This window comes from Gymnodraco acuticeps, unplaced genomic scaffold (genome assembly GCF_902827175.1).
Source record: "Gymnodraco acuticeps unplaced genomic scaffold, fGymAcu1.1, whole genome shotgun sequence".
Taxonomy (NCBI): Eukaryota; Metazoa; Chordata; class Actinopteri; order Perciformes; family Bathydraconidae; genus Gymnodraco; species Gymnodraco acuticeps.
Genome location: NW_022990876.1, coordinates 6,528 through 29,574, shown reverse-complemented (window position 1 = coordinate 29,574; position 23,047 = coordinate 6,528). Strand labels below are relative to the sequence as shown.

At 44.5% G+C, this 23,047-nt stretch overlaps 1 protein-coding gene across 1 annotated transcript; it reads right to left on the bottom strand.

Moving 5' to 3' along the window:
* Positions 1–775: 775 nt before the first annotated feature.
* On the bottom strand, positions 776–21,496 carry dusp11 (dual specificity phosphatase 11 (RNA/RNP complex 1-interacting); the record flags this gene model as incomplete). The annotated part of the gene is made up of 10 exons (XM_034233396.1): positions 21,237–21,496; positions 19,889–19,964; positions 19,672–19,803; positions 16,142–16,265; positions 13,190–13,250; positions 12,566–12,612; positions 11,082–11,157; positions 9,637–9,762; positions 8,360–8,524; positions 776–1,187 (listed from the first exon to the last, which is right to left on the bottom strand). Coding segments are annotated over exons 1-10 (1,251 nt in total), but the record flags the coding sequence as incomplete, so codon positions are not given.
* Between the last annotated feature and the right edge of the window lie 1,551 nt (positions 21,497–23,047).

The window sequence follows — 23,047 nt, the reverse complement described above, 5'->3', positions numbered from 1 at the left end:
CAGGGAAGGTGGAGAAAAACCTGGACCTTTCTTCTAGGAGTGGAGGAGAAAACCTTTAACTTATTTGCTGCGTTGGAGGAGATCATCTTGACTTTCTTTCCGGCACTGGTGGAGAAAATCTAAACCTCCTTTCTAGAGGTGGTGGAGAACATAGAACTTCTTTCTGCGTACGAGGAGAAAATCTCTCAGTCTACCCATTGGAACTTCAGTATGTGAACCTCTCCTTATATATATAAGGAGAGGTTCACATGTTTTCAAATACTAAAGTTCAGTGATATTACACATATATATATATATATATATATATATATATATATATATCTATTGTGTAATATCACTGCCTTCTTAAAGAGACACTTCACCAAATCTGCAGAGAGCATGTAAACTGGTCCGAGCATTACATAAACAGCCACATTTAATTCACAATGTTCCATTTAAAGACCCTTAGAGACCCTAAGAGACCCTTAAAGACCTTTAAAGACCATCAAAGATCCTTAGAGACCCTTGGAGACCCTTGGAGACCTTTAAAGAGCCTTAAAGACCCTCAGAGACCCTTAGAGACCCTCATAGAGCCTTGAAGACCTTTAAAGAGCCCCTTAGAGACCATTAAAGACCCTTAGAGACCTTTGAAGACCCTTTTAAAAGACCCTCAAAGACTCTCAGACTCCTGCGCATCACTGGTACTGATCATACGAGTTCTTTTTGTATGTTTGTGAGGGCTGACGAGACGTTTTGGGAGCAAACCAGTCCCCCTCAGGTCCCTCAGACTCCTTACTCTCGTTAGCCCAGTTTGCAGAGTAACGAGGGAGGGGGGGGGGAGCTCTGCGTCTGTCCACATGGAGGGGGGGGGGGAGCTCTGCGTCTGTCCTCCTGGAGGGGGGGGGGAGCTCTGCGCTTGTCCTCCTGGAGGGGGGGGGGGAGCTCTGCGCCTGTCCTCCTGGAGGGGGGGGGGAGCTCTGCGTCTGTCCACCTGGAGGGGGGGGGGAGCTCTGCGTCTGTCCACCTGGAGGGGGGGGGGAGCTCTGCGTCTGTCCTCCTGGAGGGGGGGGGGAGCTCTGCGCCTGTCCTCCTGGAGGGGGGGGGGAGCTCTGCGTCTGTCCTCCTGGAGGGGGGGGGGAGCTCTGCGTCTGTCCTTCTGGAGGGGGGGGGGAGCTCTGCGTCTGTCCTCCTGGTGGGGGGGGGGAAACCTACACAAAGAATAATGAAAATGTTTTAAATAAATGATCAAAAACAAAGAAAGTGAGTTGAATAAAATGTATATAATATAAAGAATTAAATAAATACAAAAAAATTAAAAAAGAAAGAATTAAAGAAATTTTATAAATAATAAAAAAACTAAGAAAGTGGGATAAATAAATACAATAATAAAAAAAATAGTATAATGAAAAATAAAAAATGTAATAAATACAAATAAATAAATAAATAATATAAAAAAGCAGAGAGCATGTAAACCGGTCCGAGCAATACACAAACAGCCACATTTAATTCATAATGTCCCATTTAGAGACACTTAAAGACCCTAAGAGACCCTAATGGCGCATTTCCACTGCAGGGCCTCAATCGGCTTAGTAGGGTATAGTTAGGCCTTGGTGGTAGGCCAGGCTCACTTTATGCTGCGTCTCCATTACAGTTTAGGAACTGGGGCAGTAACTATAGCAACGCAGTGTAGGCGGAGCCGTGACGTCATCTTCAATGAGAACCACAGAAAAACAACATCAGCCGTTAGCTGTTCAGAAACTAGACAAAAGTTAAACAAGTACAAACCACAGACTGCGTGTGTCATGGAGAATACAATCGCTGCTTTATTTATGTCTGTAGGCCGTTGTTGTGAGTGTGGACGGTCGGAGCATAAATAACGTTAGCTTAGCCGATCTCCATTCAGAAAACACGCATTTTATAAGGTTGTTCGCCTGACGTCTGTCTGCAGACTTGTCAAAGCATTAATTCATGGTTTTTACTAACCGGTATCAGTACGTTGTTACTTCAGCATCATTTTGAAACGTGTATTACAAAATCACGGTCAAATATGTTCATCTTGTTGTAGTTGTAGCCCCCTTGCCAGCAATTCTCTCACTAGTTTAGTACACCCAGCCCGGTTGTTGGCCCGGAAAGAACCTCGGTTTTGGAGAGCCAGAAAACTGTGAAAAAGTACCCGCTAGCCGGAACTACGCCTAGTGGAAACGCAACCAAAAACGGACCGGGCACGGCACGCTTAACCGACGCCCCGCACTGTAGTGGAAATGCGCCATTAGAGAACCTTAAAGACCCTAAGAGATGCTTAGAGACCCTTAAAGATGAGATCCAACATCTAGTTACAGGTGGCCGGTGGAACTGCCAGTCAGCTGTTCCTAAGGCTGACTTCATCTCTGGCTACGCCTCCCTGCAGTCCCTGGATTTCCTTGCTCTCACTGAGACGTGGATTACTCCATCCAACACATCCACCCCAGCAGCTCTCTCCACTGCATATTCCTTCTCCCATACACCCAGACCCACTGGCAGAGGAGGTGGCACTGGTCTCCTGCTATCTCCCAAATGGAGCTTTTCCCTCTTCAAGCTACCTAACTTCACTCCTTCCACCTTTGAATTCCATGCCGTCACAGTAACCCATCCTATACAGTTAACCATTGTTGTTCTCTACCGTCCACCAGGCGCCTTGGGGGACTTCTTGGAGGAATTAGATCATCTCCTCTCACACATCCCTGAAACTGGTCCTCCCGCTGTACTTCTCGGAGACTTCAACCTCCAGACGGGGAAGATAGACGAACTAACATCTCTGTTAACCGCCTTTGCTTTCTCACTGTCTCCGTCCCCACCAACTCATAAAGCTGGCAATGTCCTTGATCTCATATTCTCAAGGAACTGCTCTACTTCTAACCTCTCTGTAAACCCGCTCCACACTTCCGATCACTTCTTCATTTAATTCTCTCTACCCCTTTCCAAACATAACAAACTAATCTCTTCTCATCCTGCACCTGTCCGCCGTAACCTTCGTTCCCTCTCCCCCTCTCCCCCTCTACCCCTCTACCTTTGCCTCATCGGTGCTCTCAGCCCTCCCTTCCTCTGACTCGTTCCAACTCCTGCCTCCAAACTCTGCTGCAGAAACTCTCCTCTCTACTCTCTCATCCTCTCTGGACTCTCTCTGTCCTCTCACATCTCGGCAGGCTCGTCAGTCCCCTCCTGCTCCCTGGCTAAATGATGCACTGCGTGCTAATAGAACCGTCCTTCGGGCAGCAGAGTGGAAACGGTGGAAATCCAAACACCGTGACGACCTCCTAACCTATCAAGCTCTCCTCTCCTCTTTCTCTGCTTTGATCTCTCAGGCAAAAAGCACCTTCTTTCAAGATAAGATCCAATCTTCCTATTCCAATCCCAGAAAACTATTTTCCATCTTCTCCACCCTCTTGGACCCTCCAAAAGCTCCTCCCCCCTCCTCACTTCTGTCAAGCGACTTTGTTACCCACTTTGAAAAAAAGGTTGATGATATTCGCTCTTCTTCTTCTGACTCACCTTTACTCACCGCTGGGTCACCAGACGCTCCTTCCACCCACACACTAACCTCCTTTTCCCCTCTCTCTCCAAGTGAGGTTCTTACCCTCATTACCTCTGCCCGCCCTACCACCTGTCCTCTGGGCCCCATCCCTTCAAACCTCCTTCAGACTATCGCTCCTGATATTCTACCGTTTCTCACCCATTTCATCAACACTTCTCTAACTTCTGGTCACTTTCCAAACAGTCTCAAGGAGGCAAGAGTAAACCCTCTCCTAAAGGAACCCACTCTCAACCCGTCTGATGTTATAAACTACAGGCCTGTCTCTCTCCTCCCGTTCCTGTCTAAATCACTTGAACGCGCTGTCTTTAAACAACTCTCCTGTTATCTCAATCAGAACAACCTTCTGGATCCACACCAGTCTGGTTTCAAGGCAGGTCACTCCACAGAAACTGCTCTCATTGCTGTCACTGAGGAACTGCACACTGCCAAAACTGCATCCCTCTCCTCTGTCATCATCCTGTTGGACCTGTCTGCTGCATTCGACACGGTGAATCATCAGATCCTCCTTCGCACTCTCCAAGAACTTGGAGTTTCAGGCTCTGCACTTTCCCTCCTCACCTCATACCTGAAAGACCGTACCTACAGGGTGACTTGGAGAGGGTCGGAGTCCGACCCTTGTCAATTAACTACGGGGGTCCCTCAGGGCTCTGTTCTTGGTCCCCTCCTCTTCTCCCTGTACACAAACTCGCTCGGATCAGTCATTAGCCCGCATGGTTTTTCTTACCACTGCTACGCTGACGACACCCAATTAATTCTGTCCTTTCCCCGCTCAGAGACCCAGGTCGTCGCACGCATCTCTGCTTGTCTAGCTGACATCTCTCAGTGGATGTCTGCTCATCACCTCAAGCTCAACCTTGACAAGACTGAGCTGCTCTTCCTCCCGGGAAAAGATTGTCCCACTCTTGATCTAACAATCAACATCGGCACCTCAGTTGTTTCCCCGACTCAGACTGCAAGGAATCTGGGTGTGACCCTAGATAACAACCTGTCCTTCACTGCAAACATCGCTGCTACAACCCGCTGCTGCAGATACACGCTTTACAAAAGTGGTTCTCAACTGGTCAGGCCTCGTGACCCACTTTTTCCTTTGTCAATAAATTGCGACCCGAAATGTTGAACCACTGAAATCTATTCAACAAAAAATCGTGCTGTAATATATACGCTTTTCAGCATACAATATTAATTAAAGTGAAGTACAGTGCATATATTGTTTGTCACTTTGTTCTGACCAGAAGGCAAAGCTCTCGGTCTTCCGGGCCATTTTCGTTCCTACCCTCACCTATGGTCATGAAGGATGGGTCATGACCGAAAGAACGAGATCGCGGATACAAGCGGCCGAGATGGGTTTTCTCCGCAGGGTGGCTGGTGTCTCCCTTAGGGATAAGGTGAGAAGTTCGGTCATCAGGGAGGGACTCGGAGTTGAGCCGCTCCTCCTTCGCGTCGAAAGGAGCCAGTTGAGGTGGTTCGGGCACCTAGTTAGGATGCCACCTGGGCGCCTCCCTAGGGAGGTGTTCCAGGCACGTCCAGCTGGGAAGAGACCAAGGGGTAGACCTAGGACCAGGTGGAGGGATTATATCTCTTCGCTGGCCTGGGAGCGCCTTGGGATCCCCCAGTCAGAGCTGGTTGATGTCGCCAGGGAAAAGAAAGTTTGGGGCTCTCTGCTGTAACTGCTACCCCCGCGACCCGACCACGGATAAGCGGGAGAAGATGGATGGATGGACTTTGTTCTGACAGCTTGCTGCTCCTCACAGAGAGAAGAGTAAAGAGGAGAGTCTGTGTGAAGTACTTTGTGGGTAAGGGTAGATAGCCCCCATTGTTCTGTGACCTTTCAATCATCAGACCGGGGGTCATATTTCATTATGTGTTCATTTGTATCTGAAGTCGTACCCATGGATGTATAAAGAATAGTTCTACCGCAAAGCTATTCTCCGTGGGGACTTCCGGCAACAATCTTGATTCTGATTGGCCAGAAGACTCGAGAAAACATCAGCAGAGATGTTTTATTGAGAAGATGATCACTACGTGACAGAAGTTTTCAAAACCGTTTATGGTCTCCTGTACTTCCAGTCCAACGCCTACTTACTGCATGCACAGCGTTAGAACATCAGGACTTCAAAATAAAAGTTTGACTTTTTTCCCCACTCACATCAGCGACCCACCAGTTGAGAACCACTGCTTTACAACATCAGGAAGATGCGTCCCCAGCTGACCCAGAAAGCGACTCAGGTTCTGGTCCAGGCTCTCGTCATCTATCGCCTAGACTACTGCAACTCCCTCCTGGCTGGTCTACCTGCATGTGCCATCCGACCTCTGCAGCTCATCCAGAATGCAGCGGCTCGTCTGGTCTTCAACCTTCCTAAATTCTCCCACACCACTCCGCTCCTCCGCTCCCTTCACTGGCTTCCGGTAACTGCTAGAATCCACTTCAAGACAATGGTACTTGCTTACCATGCTGCGAATGGATCTGGCCCTTCCTACATCCAGGACATGGTTAAACCGTACACCCCAGCGCGTGCACTACGCTCTGCATCAACCAAACGACTCGCTGCGCCCTCGCTGCGAGGGGGACCCAAGTTCCCATCAGCAGAAACATGTGGGTTTGCTGTCCTGGCTCCAAGATGGTGGAATGAGCTCCCATTGACATCAGGACGGCAGATAGCTTACACACCTTCCAGACTGAAAACTCATCTCTTTCGACTCCACTTCGAGCGATAGATTTATTAACAAAGCACTTATATACTAATAAAGGACTGGCTTATCTAAAGCCAGTTGAGTAGCACTTGAAATGTTTGGCTCTATGAAACCTGATGTACTTTATGATTCTGTTTTCTTCTAGTTTGTATCTTTCTGGTCGAATGCACTTAGTCGCGTTGGATAAAAGCGTCAGCTAAATGTAATGTAAAGACCCTTAGAGACCCTTAGAGAGCCTTAAAGACCCTAAGAGACCCATAAAGACCCTTCAATGCCCTTAAAGACCTTTAGAGACTTTTAAAGAACCTTAAAGTCCCTTAGAGACCCTTAAAGAGCCTTAGAGATCCTTAGAGCATTAAAGACCATTAGAGAGCCTTATGCTGCGTTCACACCGGACGCGATGAGATGTTTGGGGGCGGCGCGATTACATGTAAAGTCAATGCAGAGACGCGGACAGACGCGAATTCGCTCCGACGGCGAGCATGAAGCGGTGGACGCGGCGCGAATCACGCGATTTAAGTGTGCCGCGTCAAACGCGAGAGTTACATTTTTTCAACTTGAGCGTCAAATTCCCATGACGCGTCCGCCAATCAGCGGTGAGGATCTCAGCCTGCCGTCACTGACGTTCAACCAGAAAACATCAGCCATTAGCTGTTAGCTGTTAGCACTCAGAGCTCACAGCTCCTCATATCTGTTCAGAAACTAGACAGAAGTTAAACAAGTACAAACCACAGACTGTCTGTGTCATGGCGAATACAGTCGCTGGTTTATTTATGTCTGTAGGCCGTTGTTATGAGTGTGGAGTGAGCATAGACAACGTTAGCTTAGCCTGGTCGACCCAATCTCCATTCAGAAAACAAGCATTTTATAAGGTTGTTCGCCTGCCGTCTGTCTGCAGACTTGTCAAAGCATTAATTCATGGTTTTTACTAACCGGTATCAGTATGTTGTTACTTCTGCATCATTTAGAAACGTGTATTACAATTTAAAAAATATGTTCATGTTGTTGTAGTTGTAGCTCCCGAGCCAGCGCATCTTGTTTGAATTATGCGAGTAAACAGAGCTGGCAGCCACGGTGAAACTCGAGCGATTAGAGCGAAGTGAATATTCGCATCGCGTCCGGTGTGGACGTAGCATTAGCAACCCTTAAAGACCCTAAGAGATGCTAAGAGATCCTTAGAGAGCCTTAGAGATCCTTAGAGACCCTTAGAGAGCCTTAGAGATCCTTAAAGACCCTAAGAGACGCTAAGAGATCCTTAGAGACCCTTAGAGAGCCTTAGAGAGCCTTAGAGAGCCTTAGAGAGCCTTAGAGACCCTTAGAGAGCCTTAGAGACCCTTAAAGACCCTAAGAGATCCTTAGAGACCCTTAGAGATCCTTAGAGAGCCTTAGAGATCCTTAAAGACCCTTAGAGACCCTTAGAGAGCCTTAGAGACCCTTAAAGACCCTAAGAGATCCTTAGAGACCCTTAAAGATCCTTAGAGAGCCTTAGAGATCCTTAAAGACCCTTAGAGAGCCTTAGAGACCCTTGTAGATAAAAAAAATTAAATAAATAATAAAAAACTAAGAAAATGTTATAAATAAAAAAAATGTATAAAAAATATATTATAATGAAATATACAAAATAAATACAAATAAAATAAATAATATTAAATGTAAAAAAGCAAAGAAAATATTAATAAAATATAAAACATTTATAAAATAATAAATAAAATAACAAACAAAAACAAAATGATAGTAAAAATAAAATAATCTTTGTCTCATGGTGGAAGGGTAACTTAGTGGGAATATATTTTAATATATATATAAATATAAAAATAAATATTTGTCACTAGATCTGAAGCTAAAATATTTGTTTTGTTTTTATATAGCACCTGCATTTGTACTCTGCATTTTCTCCTGTTATTGTGTTATGTGCGGGAAAAACCAATAAATACAAAATGTAATAAATAATTTTTAAAAAACTAAGAATGTGGGATAAATAAATAAAATAAAATAATATACCAAATTAAATAAATAATATAAAAAAGCAAAGACAATATTAATAAAATCTAAAATAATATCAAAAAAATATATAAATGAAAGTAAAAATACAATAATAATAATAATAATGAAACTGACCTCCTATCCTGGCGCGGTGGAGAGAACCTGGGTTTCCTCCACTGGTTTTCAGGCGGGGGGTCGGTCCGTCGATACTGGTTGAAATGTTCTCCGTGGGGTTGAGGGTTAGGAAGAAGGCCTTTTTGTGGATGTGAGCAATGGCTCGTTGCTCTGGGAGGAAAATACCTGCAGGAGAGGATATTTAAAGGAAGATAATTATAAGGGTCCTTTTGTAACGTCTTAAACCTTTCCTTCGAATATGTTATGAATTGTAAGGTGTCCTTGGGTGCTTTGAAAAGCGCATCTGAATAGAATGAATTATTATTATAATAAGAGGGCCCATTTTTGGAAAAATCTTTTTGGGCTCTCCATCTTCTAACGTACTCTCAGTAACTCCATATTTCGTTGCTGCTCGACAGTTGTTTGCACACACACACACACACACACACACACACACACACACACACACACACACACACACACACACACACACACACACACACACACACACACACACACACACACACACACACACACACACACACACACACACACACACACACACACACACACACACACACACACACACACACCACACACACACACACACACACACACACACACACACCACACACACACACCACACACACACACACACACACACACACACACACACACACACACACACACACACACACACACAACACACACACACACACACACACAACACACACACACACACACACACACACACACACACACACACACACACACCACACACACACACTATAATTTAAAATAAATATATATATTGATAATCGCTCATTTGGCGCCATCTAGTGGTGTGACTGTGTAATTACATCGAAAAGTCTAAACCCGGAATATAAGGAAAAAAAAACCCGTCTTATTTTCGGGTTAATACGGTTGTTACGTGTCGTGTTGTGTTTGTCTCTCTCCCCCTGATGGTCTCCCTCAGGTGCAGCCTCTCCCTCAGGTGCTCCCAATCAGGGCCTCCATAAAGGACCTGAGGAAGGCTGCAGTCTCTCTCCTTCTCCTGTGAGCTGCATGGATGGCAGTGGATGATCTGTGCAGCAGTGTAGTGTTGTTGTCTACGTGGGACATGCAACTTATAGTTCTGAGTAGTGTTATGGTTTACTTCAGTCGCTTTCTGTTATAAGTTGTTCTTAGTTGTGGCTTCACAGATCAGTCTCCTCTCGCCCGGTTATTTTATATTTGGTCACTTCCCTTTGGTTCCCCTAGTCCAGGAGGGAGCGTAACAACGTAGTGCAGTGTTCTACCTGTGTTGATGGGAGTCTCTGCTGGGCGGCCAGCTCTCCTCTCTCGGCTCAGAGATGATGTCGCTCGGCCGATGTGAAGCGAGGCCTCTGATTGGCTCCTGCTCCGACTCATCCATCCCATCGTTACTGTTTAAAACACAGCACAGATCAACGACTGCACTCGGTTGGATGATGATCAATGGGAGAGGCTTTTATTAACAGAAACATCCCATCCATGATGATACATTTCAATCAAACTGCGGCTGTTATAAACAAATGAATATATAAATAGCATTAAAACTAAATGTATGAATAGAAAACAAAACAATGAAAGAAAAAAAGAAAAACAAATAGAATTTAATTTAAAAAAAGACAAATACATTTAAAGAAAAATTAAAAATTAATTAATTAATAGAATAAAATAAAAATAAACAAGTAAATGGAAACAATTCTAATAAAATTAAACACAATTATAAAAAATATAATTAAAATAAATAATAATACAAATAAAATAAATAAACAAATCTTTGTCTTTTTGAGGATCTGGAAAAGAGGGGTATCTGGTTCTTATATGTATTTTACAATTGTTGGTATTATTTAATGTGAGTGGGATAAGATTGACTTTCAGAAGCAAATATGTTTTACATCACTCTGTCGAGGAAGGATGCTCCAGAGCCACTATTTCAAGTGTCCCGTCGAAGGACTGTTCCAATGTCCAGGATGCTTGGAATTCTATCGAGGACTGAATCCTTCGTTGCGGGAAATTTCGAGGCTGCTCATGTGTATCCTCCGCGGTCTTAAATCCCCCACAATGCTTTGCGCACGGACCGATTTCCAAATCTTTGGCAGAGAATTGAAGGCGGGGCCTCTCGTATGACGCACACCTGCACACTTGCTAGCCTGTTCCATTCTTCATTCTCGGAATGCCAGGAAGGATTCTTGCCTAGCCTCTGGGTGTTTCTCAATGTCGAGGACGCTTCCTTGGTAGGACATGTCCCTCCGAGTCAGGTCCTTCAGAGGCTAGGCAAGAATCCTTCCATTCGGAGAACGAAGAGTGGAACAGGCTAGCAAGTGTGCGTCATATGAGAGCCTTCAATGTTCTGCCAAAGATTTGGAAATTGGTCCGTGCGCAAAGCATTGTGGGGATTTTAAGACCGTGGAGTCTACACATGTGCAGCCTCGAAATTTCCCGCTATGAAGGACGCCGGCCTCGGTAGAATTCCAAGCATCCTGGACATTGGAACAGTCCTTCGGCGGGACTCGATTACGTAGCATGCTTGAAATAGTGGCTCTGGAGCAACCTTCCTCGACATTGAGAAACACCCTCTGATGGACTTGACTCTGAAGACATGTCCCACCAAGGAAGCGTCCTCGACATTGAGAAACACCCAATGTCTGGAAAATATGTCAATCTTTAAAAAGGACCTGCATGTTGTTGTGCAAAGTGCATGAAGACTGGAAGTCACCTCCTCTTGGGTCCTCTCTGCAGATCCTGCAGGTAGTTCTGCCTCTCCACCGCGTGACCTCGAGACGAGTTGAACACTGACAGAAGTAAAGATCAGTAGATTAGGTGATATTCAAATTAAAATAATAACTTTATTAAAATACGTTAAATTAAAAAAATATATGATCAATATTATAAATACAAAATAAATTAAATTAAAATAATTTTTAATACAAAAAAGAGAAGAGTTGATATGAGATGATATTACAATTAAAATAACAAATTAAATTAAAATAAATACAATTAAATAAAACAAATATGATCAAAAGGATAAATAGAAAAAAAAATTAATACAAAAAGAGAAATTATTAAGACAATAAAAACTAAAATAATTAATTTAAAAACATAAATTAAAAGAATGTAATTGATGTGACAAAGACTTCTACAGACGAGTAGGATGTACCTTCGGCCAATGAGAGAAAGGAAACTTTGCATCAAGATAAAACTTTTTCAGTTCTGAGACTGAAGTCAAAATTATAATAAAACATATTTTTCAAAATTATAATTTCACTGAAAGAATTCTTACATTTTCAGAAGAAATGTAATTATTGGTTATTAATTTGTCTTTTGTCTTAGAAAACACATTTCTTAGATTTTCAGAAGAAAAAAACAATTTTCTCAGATTTCTAAGAAATGAAGTCAAAATTCTGACTATTTTCTGAATTCTTAGAATTTCAATTAAAACTGAAATTATGAGAAAAAAGCAAAATTATGAACAAAACGATTTGTTCTCAGAATTTGCGCTTTTTTCCCCAGAAAATCCCAAAAATGATGATTCTTAGATTTTAAGAAAATGAATTTTGAGGGAAAAAGTTAAAATGCTCAAAAAATATTTTTATGGATTTCTTAGATTTTCTGAAACTGATGTAAAAAAAGTCAAAATCTGGACGAAAAGTCAAAATAAAGATTTTTTTCAGATTTAATTTTCTGAAAATAAACAATTATTATTTTCTCAGAATTCTAAGAAATAAATTAAATTCTGAGAAAAATAAATAATTCTGACTTTTCAATCAAACCCTGAGGAATTCTGAAGAAAAGTTCATTCATTATTTTTCAGAAAGAAAAAAGTCACATTTTGAAAAACCTCAAATGTCTGATTTCTTTGGGGGAATTCTAAGGTTTTCAGAAGAAATTAAATGTGTTTATTTTTCAATATTTCTCATAATTCTGAGAGAAATTTATTTATTTGTTGTTTCAGATTTTTTATCTGAAACAACAAATAAATTAAAATATGTTAAAAAAAACGTAACATTTATTTCAAACGTCAACATTTTGAGAAAAGTCCAAATTCTGACTTTTTAGAAAAATAGATTATTTATTTCGTTGTAAATTCAGAGAAAACATTTAAGAAAATGAGAATCTGAAAAAAGTCACAAATCTGAGAAAAAAGTAAATGAATAAATAAAATCAAGTAAAGAGATAAATCTGAAGAGACTCAGTACTCACAGTCCACGGCCTCTTTAGGATCCATCCCATCCACATCGATCAGATACCTGCAGCAGAACAGGTGTTCACACACAGCTCAAACAAAGGGTCCCACGTTACCGATGCTCAGATCTCTCCCCTGCCTCCCTGAAGCTAATCGGATCCAGTTCAACATCCTGACTCTCGCCTACAGAGCTCGGTCAGACTCCTGCATGTGGCCGACCTAATCCACCCTATTAGGGTCATCCGTAAACACCAGCCCGCCCACTCAGGTCCCACGTGCTCAGCCTACTGTCTGTCCCACCCACCCACCCACCTTCAGACCCGCTCATCTACGGTCCGCTGACTCTGCTGATTTAAAGACATTCCTGTTTGGGAAACCGCTGTGCTCGACTTTATTCTATCCGTCTTTTTTCATTGTGTTCTGCTGCTCTTATGACTTCTTAACGCGTGGTGTATGAATCCGATGAGGATGGTTTATTGTTCTATCAAGCACTTTGTGACTTTGTGAAAAGCGCTTTATAAATAAACGTTACTGAAACCACATCACAGTCTACCCAAGGAAAACAGAATCAGAGAAATATGGTTTTACATGTCCTTGGAACTGAGCGATCTGTTAACATCTGTATGATGAGGACCTCCCACCTGCAGATGAGGTACCCGGTGCGGTTCAGCCCGTGCGTGCAGTGCACTCCGATCAGCTTCTCTGCAAAAACAACAAACATTTAAATGTCCTTTCATTCCCTTTTCTCATTTATTTCTGTAACTGCGGTTCAACAACAGAAACACATTCAAGCCTTATAGGAATCACATCAACGCCTGTGAGGGACAAGGAGGACCCGAGAGTCATCTGCAGCAACATGTCTCCCTTCCCCTGAGATGTGAAGCCGCTCTGACGCCAAGCTTCTGACATCGGGTGGCATGGGGGGGCAGGAGGTCATGCAGGGTGGCATGGGGGGGCAGGAGGTCATGCAGGGTGGCATGGGGGGGCAGGAGGTCATGCAGGGTGGCATGGGGGGTCAGGAGGTCATGCAGGGTGGCATGGGGGGGCAGGAGGTCATGCAGGGTGGCATGGGAGGTCAAGAGGTCATGCAGGGTGGCAAGAGGTCATGCAGGGTGGCATGGGGGGGCAGGAGGTCATGCAGGGTGGCATGGGAGGTCAAGAGGTCATGCAGGGGGGCAAGAGGTCATGCAGGGTGGCATGGGGGGCAGGAGGTCATGCAGGGTGGCATGGGGGGGCAGGAGGTCATGCAGGGTGGCATGGGGGGGGCAGGAGGTCATGCAGGGGTGGCATGGGGGGTCAAGAGGTCATGCAGGGTGGCATGGGGGGGCAGGAGGTCATGCAGGGTGGCATGGGGGGGAAAGAGGTCATGCAGGGTGGCATGGGGGGTCAAGAGGTCATGCAGGGTGGCAAGAGGTCATGCAGGGTGGCATGGGGGGTCAAGAGATCATGCAGGGTGGCATGGGGGGTCAAGAGGTCATGCAGGGTGGCATGGGGGGGCAGGAGGTCATGCAGGGTGGCATGGGGGGTCAAGAGGTCATGCAGGGTGGCATGGGGGGGCAGGAGGTCATGCAGGGTGGCATGGGGGGTCAAGAGGTCATGCAGGGTGGCAAGAGGTCATGCAGGGTGGCATGGGGGGGCAGGAGGTCATGCAGGGTGGCATGGGGGGGAAAGAGGTCATGCAGGGTGGCATGGGGGGGCAGGAGGTCATGCGGGGTGGCATGGGGGGGAAAGAGGTCATGCAGGGTGGCATGGGGGGTCAAGAGGTCATGCAGGGTGGCAAGAGGTCATGCAGGGTGGCATGGGGGGTCAAGAGGTCATGCAGGGTGGCATGGGGGGGCAGGAGGTCATGCAGGGTGGCATGGGGGGTCAAGAGGTCATGCAGGGTGGCATGGGGGGGCAGGAGGTCATGCAGGGTGGCATGGGGGGTCAAGAGGTCATGCAGGGTGGCAAGAGGTCATGCAGGGTGGCATGGGGGGTCAAGAGGTCATGCTCATGGTCTCTTCCTCTCCTCCTCCTGCTCTGACCCTCCTGGTCTCTTCATCTCTCTCTTCCTCTTCGTCCTGGTCTCTTCTCAGACATGTCTTTGTGTTGTTGTTGTTGTTGTTGTTGTTGTTGACTCACTCCAGCTGCTCTGGCCTGCAAGAGTCTACTTGTGAACAGCTTTGCGCGTTAGGGCCACGCAGCTGATAAGCAGCGTCTCATACATATAGCATCAGAAAGCATTGATCAAGCGCTCAGCTGCGTTCAGACCCAGTGTGACGGTAAGGATGCATCCTGGAGTCATTGATCAGCCTCCTTGCTGCGATGTGTAGTTTACGTGGACTTGATGTTCCCGCTTAGTTTGGCAACGTGATGGATCTCCCAGCTAGCGCTGCCTGCGCAGTATTTTGTACGTGACGCCCCAAACAGCGACCGTCTATTAAACGCTATCCATTCAAACAGCAGTGCTTTATTAATATTTGGTTTCAAGCTCTCGTCTTTAGTAAAACCAAAACTAGTGGAACGGGAGATGCTCCCAGGGGAAGCTGGTCCCCCTCCGGGTGCCGGTCCTCCTCCGGGTGCCGGTCCACCTCCGGGTGCCGGTCCACCTCCGGGTGCCGGTCCACCTCCGGGTGCCGGTCCCCCTCCGGGTGCCGGTCCAACTCCGGGTGCCGGTCCCCCTCCGGGTGCCGGTCCAACTCCGGGTGCCGGTCCCCCTCCGGGTGCCGGTCCAACTCCGGGTGCCGGTCCACCTCCGGGTGCCGGTCCACCTCCGGGTGCCGGTCCCCCTCCGGGTGCCGGTCCAACTCCGGGTGCCGGTCCCCCTCCGGGTGCCGGTCCAACTCCGGGTGCCGGTCCCCCTCCGGGTGCCGGTCCACCTCCGGGTGCCGGTCCTCCTCCGGGTGCCGGTCCACCTCCGGGTGCCGGTCCTCCTCCGGGTGCCGGTCCACCTCCGGGTGCCGGTCCACCTCCGGGTGCCGGTCCTCCTCCGGGTGCCGGTCCCCCTCCGGGTGCCGGTCCCCCTCCGGGTGCCGGTCCCCTCCGGTGCCGGTCCCCCTCCGGGTGCCGGTCCACCTCCGGGTGCCGGTCCACCTCCGGGTGCCGGTCCACCTCCGGGTGCCGGTCCACCTCCGGGTGCCGGTCCACCTCCGGGTGCCGGTCCACCTCCGGGTGCCGGTCCACCCGTCACTCCGACCGACTCCGTGGACTTCTTCCAGTAGGGTGCAACAGCGCTAGTAGACGACGAAGCTGACCATTTTCACGTGGCGGGTGAAACCATATGTTTTCTTTATTTAGGGGGGGGGGGGGGGGGGGGGAGTTCATTCTAAACTGTTGAGTAAAACGTTTACACGAACTGTGGCATTTTTCTGAGGCGGCAGCTAACCCGTAGATGTGACGCGTATAAATAATAAAGTCTGTACTGAACTCCACGTTTTAAAGATATTTCATATTGTAAATCAAAACAATAAAAAAACAGAATCATTCGGTCAACAACAGATATCAGGGCGAAGCGCACCCCCATGGTCGTGCTGCCAGTGTGTGTGGCGCCTGTGGAAAAGACACCCTGTAAATCACGTTTTCTGACTAACACTCGTTCATCGCCAGCGTCTCACCGTTGTTGGCGTTTTCTCGCAGAAATGTTCGTACGGCGCGTTTGAAGCTCAGGATCGTGTCGTCGCCGGGAACCTCGTGACCCGCCGTGAAGATTTTTACAAACAAAAGAGACTCCGGGACGTCCTGCACACACAGATTATCATTACTTTAAAGAGTCCTCTCCTGCTGATGTTCAGGTGTATATCAGTATGTAGTGTCTCTACTTTAAAGAGTCCTCTCCTGCTGATGTTCAGGTGTATATCAGTATGTAGTGTCTCTACTTTAAAGAGTCCTCTCCTGCTGATGTTCAGGTGTATATCAGTATGTAGTGTCTCTACTTTAAAGAGTCCTCTCCTGCTGATGTTCAGGTGTATATCAGTATGTAGTGTCTCTACTTTAAAGAGTCCTCTCCTGCTGATGTTCAGGTGTATATCAGTATGTAGTGTCTCTACTTTAAAGAGTCCTCTCCTGCTGATGTTCAGGTGTATATCAGTATGTAGTGTCTCTACTTTAAAGAGTCCTCTCCTGCTGATGTTCAGGTGTATATCAGTATGAAGTGTCTCTACTTTAAAGAGTCCTCTCCTGCTGATGTTCAGGTGTATATCAGTATGTAGTGTCTGTACTTTAAAGAGTCCTCTCCTGCTGATGTTCAGGTGTATATCAGTATGTAGTGTCTCTACTTTAAAGAGTCCTCTCCTGCTGATGTTCAGGTGTATATCAGTATGTAGTGTCTCTACTTTAAAGAGTCCTCTCCTGCTGATGTTCAGGTGTATATCAGTATGTAGTGTCTCTACTTTAAAGAGTGCTCTCCTGCTGATGTTCAGGTGTATATCAGTATGTAGTGTGTCTACTTTAAAGAGTCCTCTCCTGCTGATGTTCAGGTGTATATCAGTATGTAGTGTCTCTACTTTAAAGAGTCCTCTCCTGCTGATGTTCAGGTGCATATCAGTATGTAGTGTCTCTACTTTAAAGAGTTCTCTCCTGCTAATGTTCAGGTGTATATCAGTATGAAGTGTCTCTACTTTAAAGAGTCCTCTCCTGCTGATGTTCAGGTGTATATCAGTATGTAGTGTCTCTACTTTAAAGAGTCCTCTCCTGCTGATGTTCAGGTGTATATCAGTATGTAGTGTCTCAACTTTAAAGAGTTCTCTCCTGCTGATGTTCAGGTGTATATCAGTATGTAGTGTCTCTACTTTAAAGAGTCCTCTCCTGCTGATGTTCAGGTGTGTATCAGTATGTAGTGTCTCTACTTTAAAGAGTCCTCTCCTGCTGATGTTCAGGTGTATATCAGTATGTAGTGTCTCTACTTTAAAGAGTCCTCTCCTGCTGATGTTCAGGTGTATATCAGTATGTAGTGTCTCTACTTTAAAGAGTTCTCTCCTGCTGATGTTCAGGTGTATATCAGTATGTAGTGTCTCTACTTTAAAGAGTACTCTCCTGCTGATGTTCAGGTTTATATCAGTATGTAGTGTCTCTACTTTAAAGAGTCCTCTCCTGCTGATGTTCAGGTGTATATCAGTATGTAGTGTCTCTACTTTAAAGAGTCCTCTCCTGCTGATGTTCAGGTGTGTATCAGTATGTAGTGTCTCTACTTTAAAGAGTCCTCTCCTGCTGATGTTCAGGTGTGTATCAGTATGTAGTGTCTCTACTTTAAAGAGTCCTCTCCTGCTGATGTTCAGGTGTGTATCAGTATGTAGTGTCTCTACTTTAAAGAGTCCTCTCCTGCTGATGTTCAGGTGTATATCAGTATGTAGTGTCTCTACTTTAAAGAGTCCTCTCCTGCTGATGTTCAGGTGTATATCAGTATGTAGTGTCTGTACTTTAAAGAGTCCTCTCCTGCTGATGTTCAGGTGTATATCAGTATGTAGTGTCTCTACTTTAAAGAGTCCTCTCCTGCTGATGTTCAGGTGTATATCAGTATGTAGTGTCTCTACTTTAAAGAGTCCTCTCCTGCTGATGTTCAGGTGTATATCAGTATGTAGTGTCTCTACTTTAAAGAGTGCTCTCCTGCTGATGTTCAGGTGTATATCAGTATGTAGTGTGTCTACTTTAAAGAGTCCTCTCCTGCTGATGTTCAGGTGTATATCAGTATGTAGTGTCTCTACTTTAAAGAGTCCTCTCCTGCTGATGTTCAGGTGCATATCAGTATGTAGTGTCTCTACTTTAAAGAGTTCTCTCCTGCTGATGTTCAGGTGTATATCAGTATGTAGTGTCTCTACTTTAAAGAGTACTCTCCTGCTGATGTTCAGGTTTATATCAGTATGTAGTGTCTCTACTTTAAAGAGTCCTCTCCTGCTGATGTTCAGGTGTATATCAGTATGTAGTGTCTCAACTTTAAAGAGTTCTCTCCTGCTGATGTTCAGGTGTATATCAGTATGTAGTGTCTCTACTTTAAAGAGTCCTCTCCTGCTGATGTTCAGGTGTGTATCAGTATGTAGTGTCTCTACTTTAAAGAGTCCTCTCCTGCTGATGTTCAGGTGTATATCAGTATGTAGTGTCTCTACTTTAAAGAGTCCTCTCCTGCTGATGTTCAGGTGTATATCAGTATGTAGTGTCTCTACTTTAAAGAGTTCTCTCCTGCTGATGTTCAGGTGTATATCAGTATGTAGTGTCTCTACTTTAAAGAGTACTCTCCTGCTGATGTTCAGGTTTATATCAGTATGTAGTGTCTCTACTTTAAAGAGTCCTCTCCTGCTGATGTTCAGGTGTATATCAGTATGTAGTGTCTCTACTTTAAAGAGTCCTCTCCTGCTGATGTTCAGGTGTGTATCAGTATGTAGTGTCTCTACTTTAAAGAGTCCTCTCCTGCTGATGTTCAGGTGTGTATCAGTATGTAGTGTCTCTACTTTAAAGAGTCCTCTCCTGCTGATGTTCAGGTGTGTATCAGTATGTAGTGTCTCTACTTTAAAGAGTCCTCTCCTGCTGATGTTCAGGTGTATATCAGTATGTAGTGTCTCTACTTTAAAGAGTCCTCTCCTGCTGATGTTCAGGTGTGTATCAGTATGTAGTGTCTCTACTTTAAAGAGTCCTCTCCTGCTGATGTTCAGGTGTATATCAGTATGTAGTGTCTCTACTTTAAAGAGTCCTCTCCTGCTGATGTTCAGGTGTGTATCAGTATGTCGTGTCTCTACTTTAAAGAGTCCTCTCCTGCTGATGTTCAGGTGTATATCATTATGTAGTGTCTCTACTTTAAAGAGTCCTCTCCTGCTGATGTTCAGGTGTATATCAGTATGTAGTGTCTCTACTTTAAAGAGTCCTCTCCTGCTGATGTTCAGGTGTATATCAGTATGTAGTGTCTCTACTTTAAAGAGTCCTCTCCTGCTGATGTTCAGGTGTATATCAGTATGTAGTGTCTCTACTTTAAAGAGTCCTCTCCTGCTGATGTTCAGGTGTATATCAGTATGTAGTGTCTCTACTTTAAAGAGTCCTCTCCTGCTGATGTTCAGGTGTGTATCAGTATGTAGTGTCTCTACTTTAAAGAGTCCTCTCCTGCTGATGTTCAGGTGTGTATCAGTACTAGTGTCTCTACTTTAAAGAGTGACTGTGATACCTGTATGGAGTAGTATCTGGTGGTGAAGGTCAGGTCGATGATGAGACCCAGGTCCAGCCTCTGCTTCTGAACAGACTCCAGGAGCTCCCAGAGCCCGAACACCTCGGAGCTCTGCAGCTGCCGGTTCAACCCCTTGGGACACACACACACACACACACACACATTTAAATCTGCATTCCCACAAACAAATAAAAAGTTCTGTGAGTTAAGTGCTGACCTGCTTCAGAGGCACTTTGAAGGCGATGAAACGCGTCCCGGGAAGCTTCCTCCCCACAGATTTATAATCCAGCCATCTGAAGGAGAGAGGACACATCAGAACATCCACTGACATACCATGGGCCATTCACACATTAAACATATAGTAAAGGTAGAAGTACTCAGGTCTTGTACTTGAGTAAAAGTAGAAGTACTCAGATCTTGTTCTTGAGTAAAAGTAGAAGTACTCAGGTCTTGTACTTGAGTAAAAGTAGAAGTACTCTGATCTTGTACTTGAGTAAAAGTAGAAGTACTCAGATCTTGTACTTGAGTAAAAGTAGAAGTACTCAGATCTTGTTCATGAGTAAAAGTAGAAGTACTCAGATCTTGTACTTGAGTAAAGTAGAAGTACTCAGGTCTTGTACTTGAGTAAAAGTAGAAGTACTCAGATCTTGTACTTGAGTAAAAGTAGAAGTACTCAGATCTTGTACTTGAGTAAAAGTAGAAGTACTCAGATCTTGTACTTGAGTAAAAGTAGAAGTACTCAGGTCTTGTACTTGAGTAAAAGTAGAAGTACTCAGATCTTGTACTTGAGTAAAAGTAGAAGTACTCAGATCTTGTACTTGAGTAAAAGTAGAAGTACTCAGGTCTTGTACTTGAGTAAAAGTAGAAGTACTCAGATCTTGTACTTGAGTAAAAGTAGAAGTACTCGTATATTGTACTTGAGTAAAAGTAGAAGTACTCATATATTGTACTTGAGTAAAAGTAGAAGTACTCAGATCTTGTACTTGAGTAAAAATAGAAGTACTCAGATCTTGTACTTGAGTGAAAGTAGAAGTACTCAGATCTTGTACTTGAGTAAAAGTAGAAGTACCAGAGTGTAGGAATACTCTGTCACAGTAAAAGTCCTGCATTCAAAATGTTCCTCAAGTGAAAGTAGAAAAGTATTATCATCTAAATATAGTAGCGACAGTGAAAGTAGTCGTTGTGCAGATTGGTCCATTTCAGAATAATATATATGATATGTTTTATAATGATTGATCATGAAAGTGTTCTCAAAGCTGGTGAAGGTGCAGCTAGTTTGAAGTACTTTGTATACTGCAGGGTAGCTGGTGGATTTACTCCAGGTGGAACTAAAGTCTGATTCAACACTTGATTAGATTTCACAGCATTCATCCAGATCTGTGAAGTAACTCAAGGGATTACATGTAGTGGAGTAAAAGTACACCGTTTACCTCTGAACTGTAGAGGCGTAGAAGTACACAGTAGCAGGTAATCTAAACACTCAGGTAAAGTATAAGTACCTCTAGTTTGTTCTTAAGTACTGAGTGAATGTACTTCGTTTCTTTAACCCTCGTAATCTCGCTCACCTGTCCGGGATCCCGTTCCTCTTCTTGGACATTTTAAACCTCTTTAAAACGTCCCCACGTGTTTGATCCGTGCTCCTCTTCAGGCGGGATGCTTATTAAATATCCCGGATGTGCACTCACTGACCAAGAGGAGGGGAAACGTATCTTTGATTATTTTTAAAATATAAAGAACTTTATTTTAATAAAAATCCCATTTTTAAAAAAGCCTGTTGTTGTAGCTGCTGGCTGCAGTCGCGGGTGGATGACGTGTTTACTCTTCTTCGATGGTTATTATTATGGATGTGGCATTACTGCCCTCTGCTGGCCGGAGGATACAACCACGTATAAAATGTAATACAAATGAAGGACATACAGGTTTTTTCAGTTGCTATTAACACACTAAAATGCAGACTGAGCACTTTCCTTTCCTCCATTCGCTGTGTTTGAGGCATCATGTGTTTACACAACTGTAACTATGTGTTGCTCATGAATGTTGCACCGATTAGTTTTGGAGAAAAATGAAAGAATAACAACAGTATATTTGTGTTTCTGCACATATTTCTGCAGGTCACCCTTGAAAAAGAGATCTTTTGATCTCAAGGGGCTTTCACCTGGTTAAATAAAGGCTACAAACAAACAAGACTTGAACACTCTTTATATGCAGAATTCTCTACACACAGAACACCATCAAAGATGAGTGTTCTTCAGATGAAGCTCCACAGTGTGTAGTCGGACACAGAGTCTTGTCCCGTCAGTGAGGTGCCATTTGGGGCAGAAGTTAGCTTTTGGTGAGTGTTTCTGTGGTTCTGGGTGCAGAGCTTCATTCTGCAGGATTATATATGAGGTGACCTTTGGGTCTGTGGTTTGAGAATTGTGTTTAGTGTTTCATGATAATAATATAATACCAGCGTTTTACTACTTCCACCACCATTACTACTAAGCTACTACTACTACTACTACTACTACTACTACTACTACTACTACTACTACTACTACTACTACTACTACTACTAGAACTACTACTACTACTACTACTACTACTACTACTACTACTACTACTACTACTACTACTACTACTAGAACTACTACCACTACTACTACTGCCACTACTACTAGAACTACTACCACTACTACTACTGCCACTACTACTAGAACTACTACCACTACTACTACTACTACTACTAGAACTACTACCACCACTACTACTACCACTACTACTACTGCCACTACTACTAGAACTACTAGAACTACTACCACTACTACTACTGCCACTACTACTAGAACTACTACCACTACTACTACTACTACTACTAGAACTACTACCACCACTACTACTACCACTACTACTACTGCCACTACTACTAGAACTACTAGAACTACTACCACTACTACTACCACTACTAGAACTACTACTACTACTAGAACTACTACTACCACTACTAGAACTACTACTACTACTAGAACTACTACTACCACTACTACCACTACCACTACCACTAGAACTACTACTACCACTACTACTACTACTACTACTCAAATCCTCTAGGGGGGTCCGGGGTCATGCTCCCCGGTAAGATTTGTTTTAAATGTTGGAGTTAAGCATCGATCTGGTGCATTTTGAGAGGGAAATAAAGAGATCTATGGGAACACCTGTGAAACAGAACTGTAAACATTTCAATAATCATAAAATCATGGCCATGACCAACAACATCCCATCCATCAACAACAACATCCCATCTCCAATATGAAAAAACACTGAAACTTGTTTATTTATTTATTGTTGGTTCATTTATAGTTGTGAGTGTGTCTGTGCTCCTGAACCAGCCTCTCCT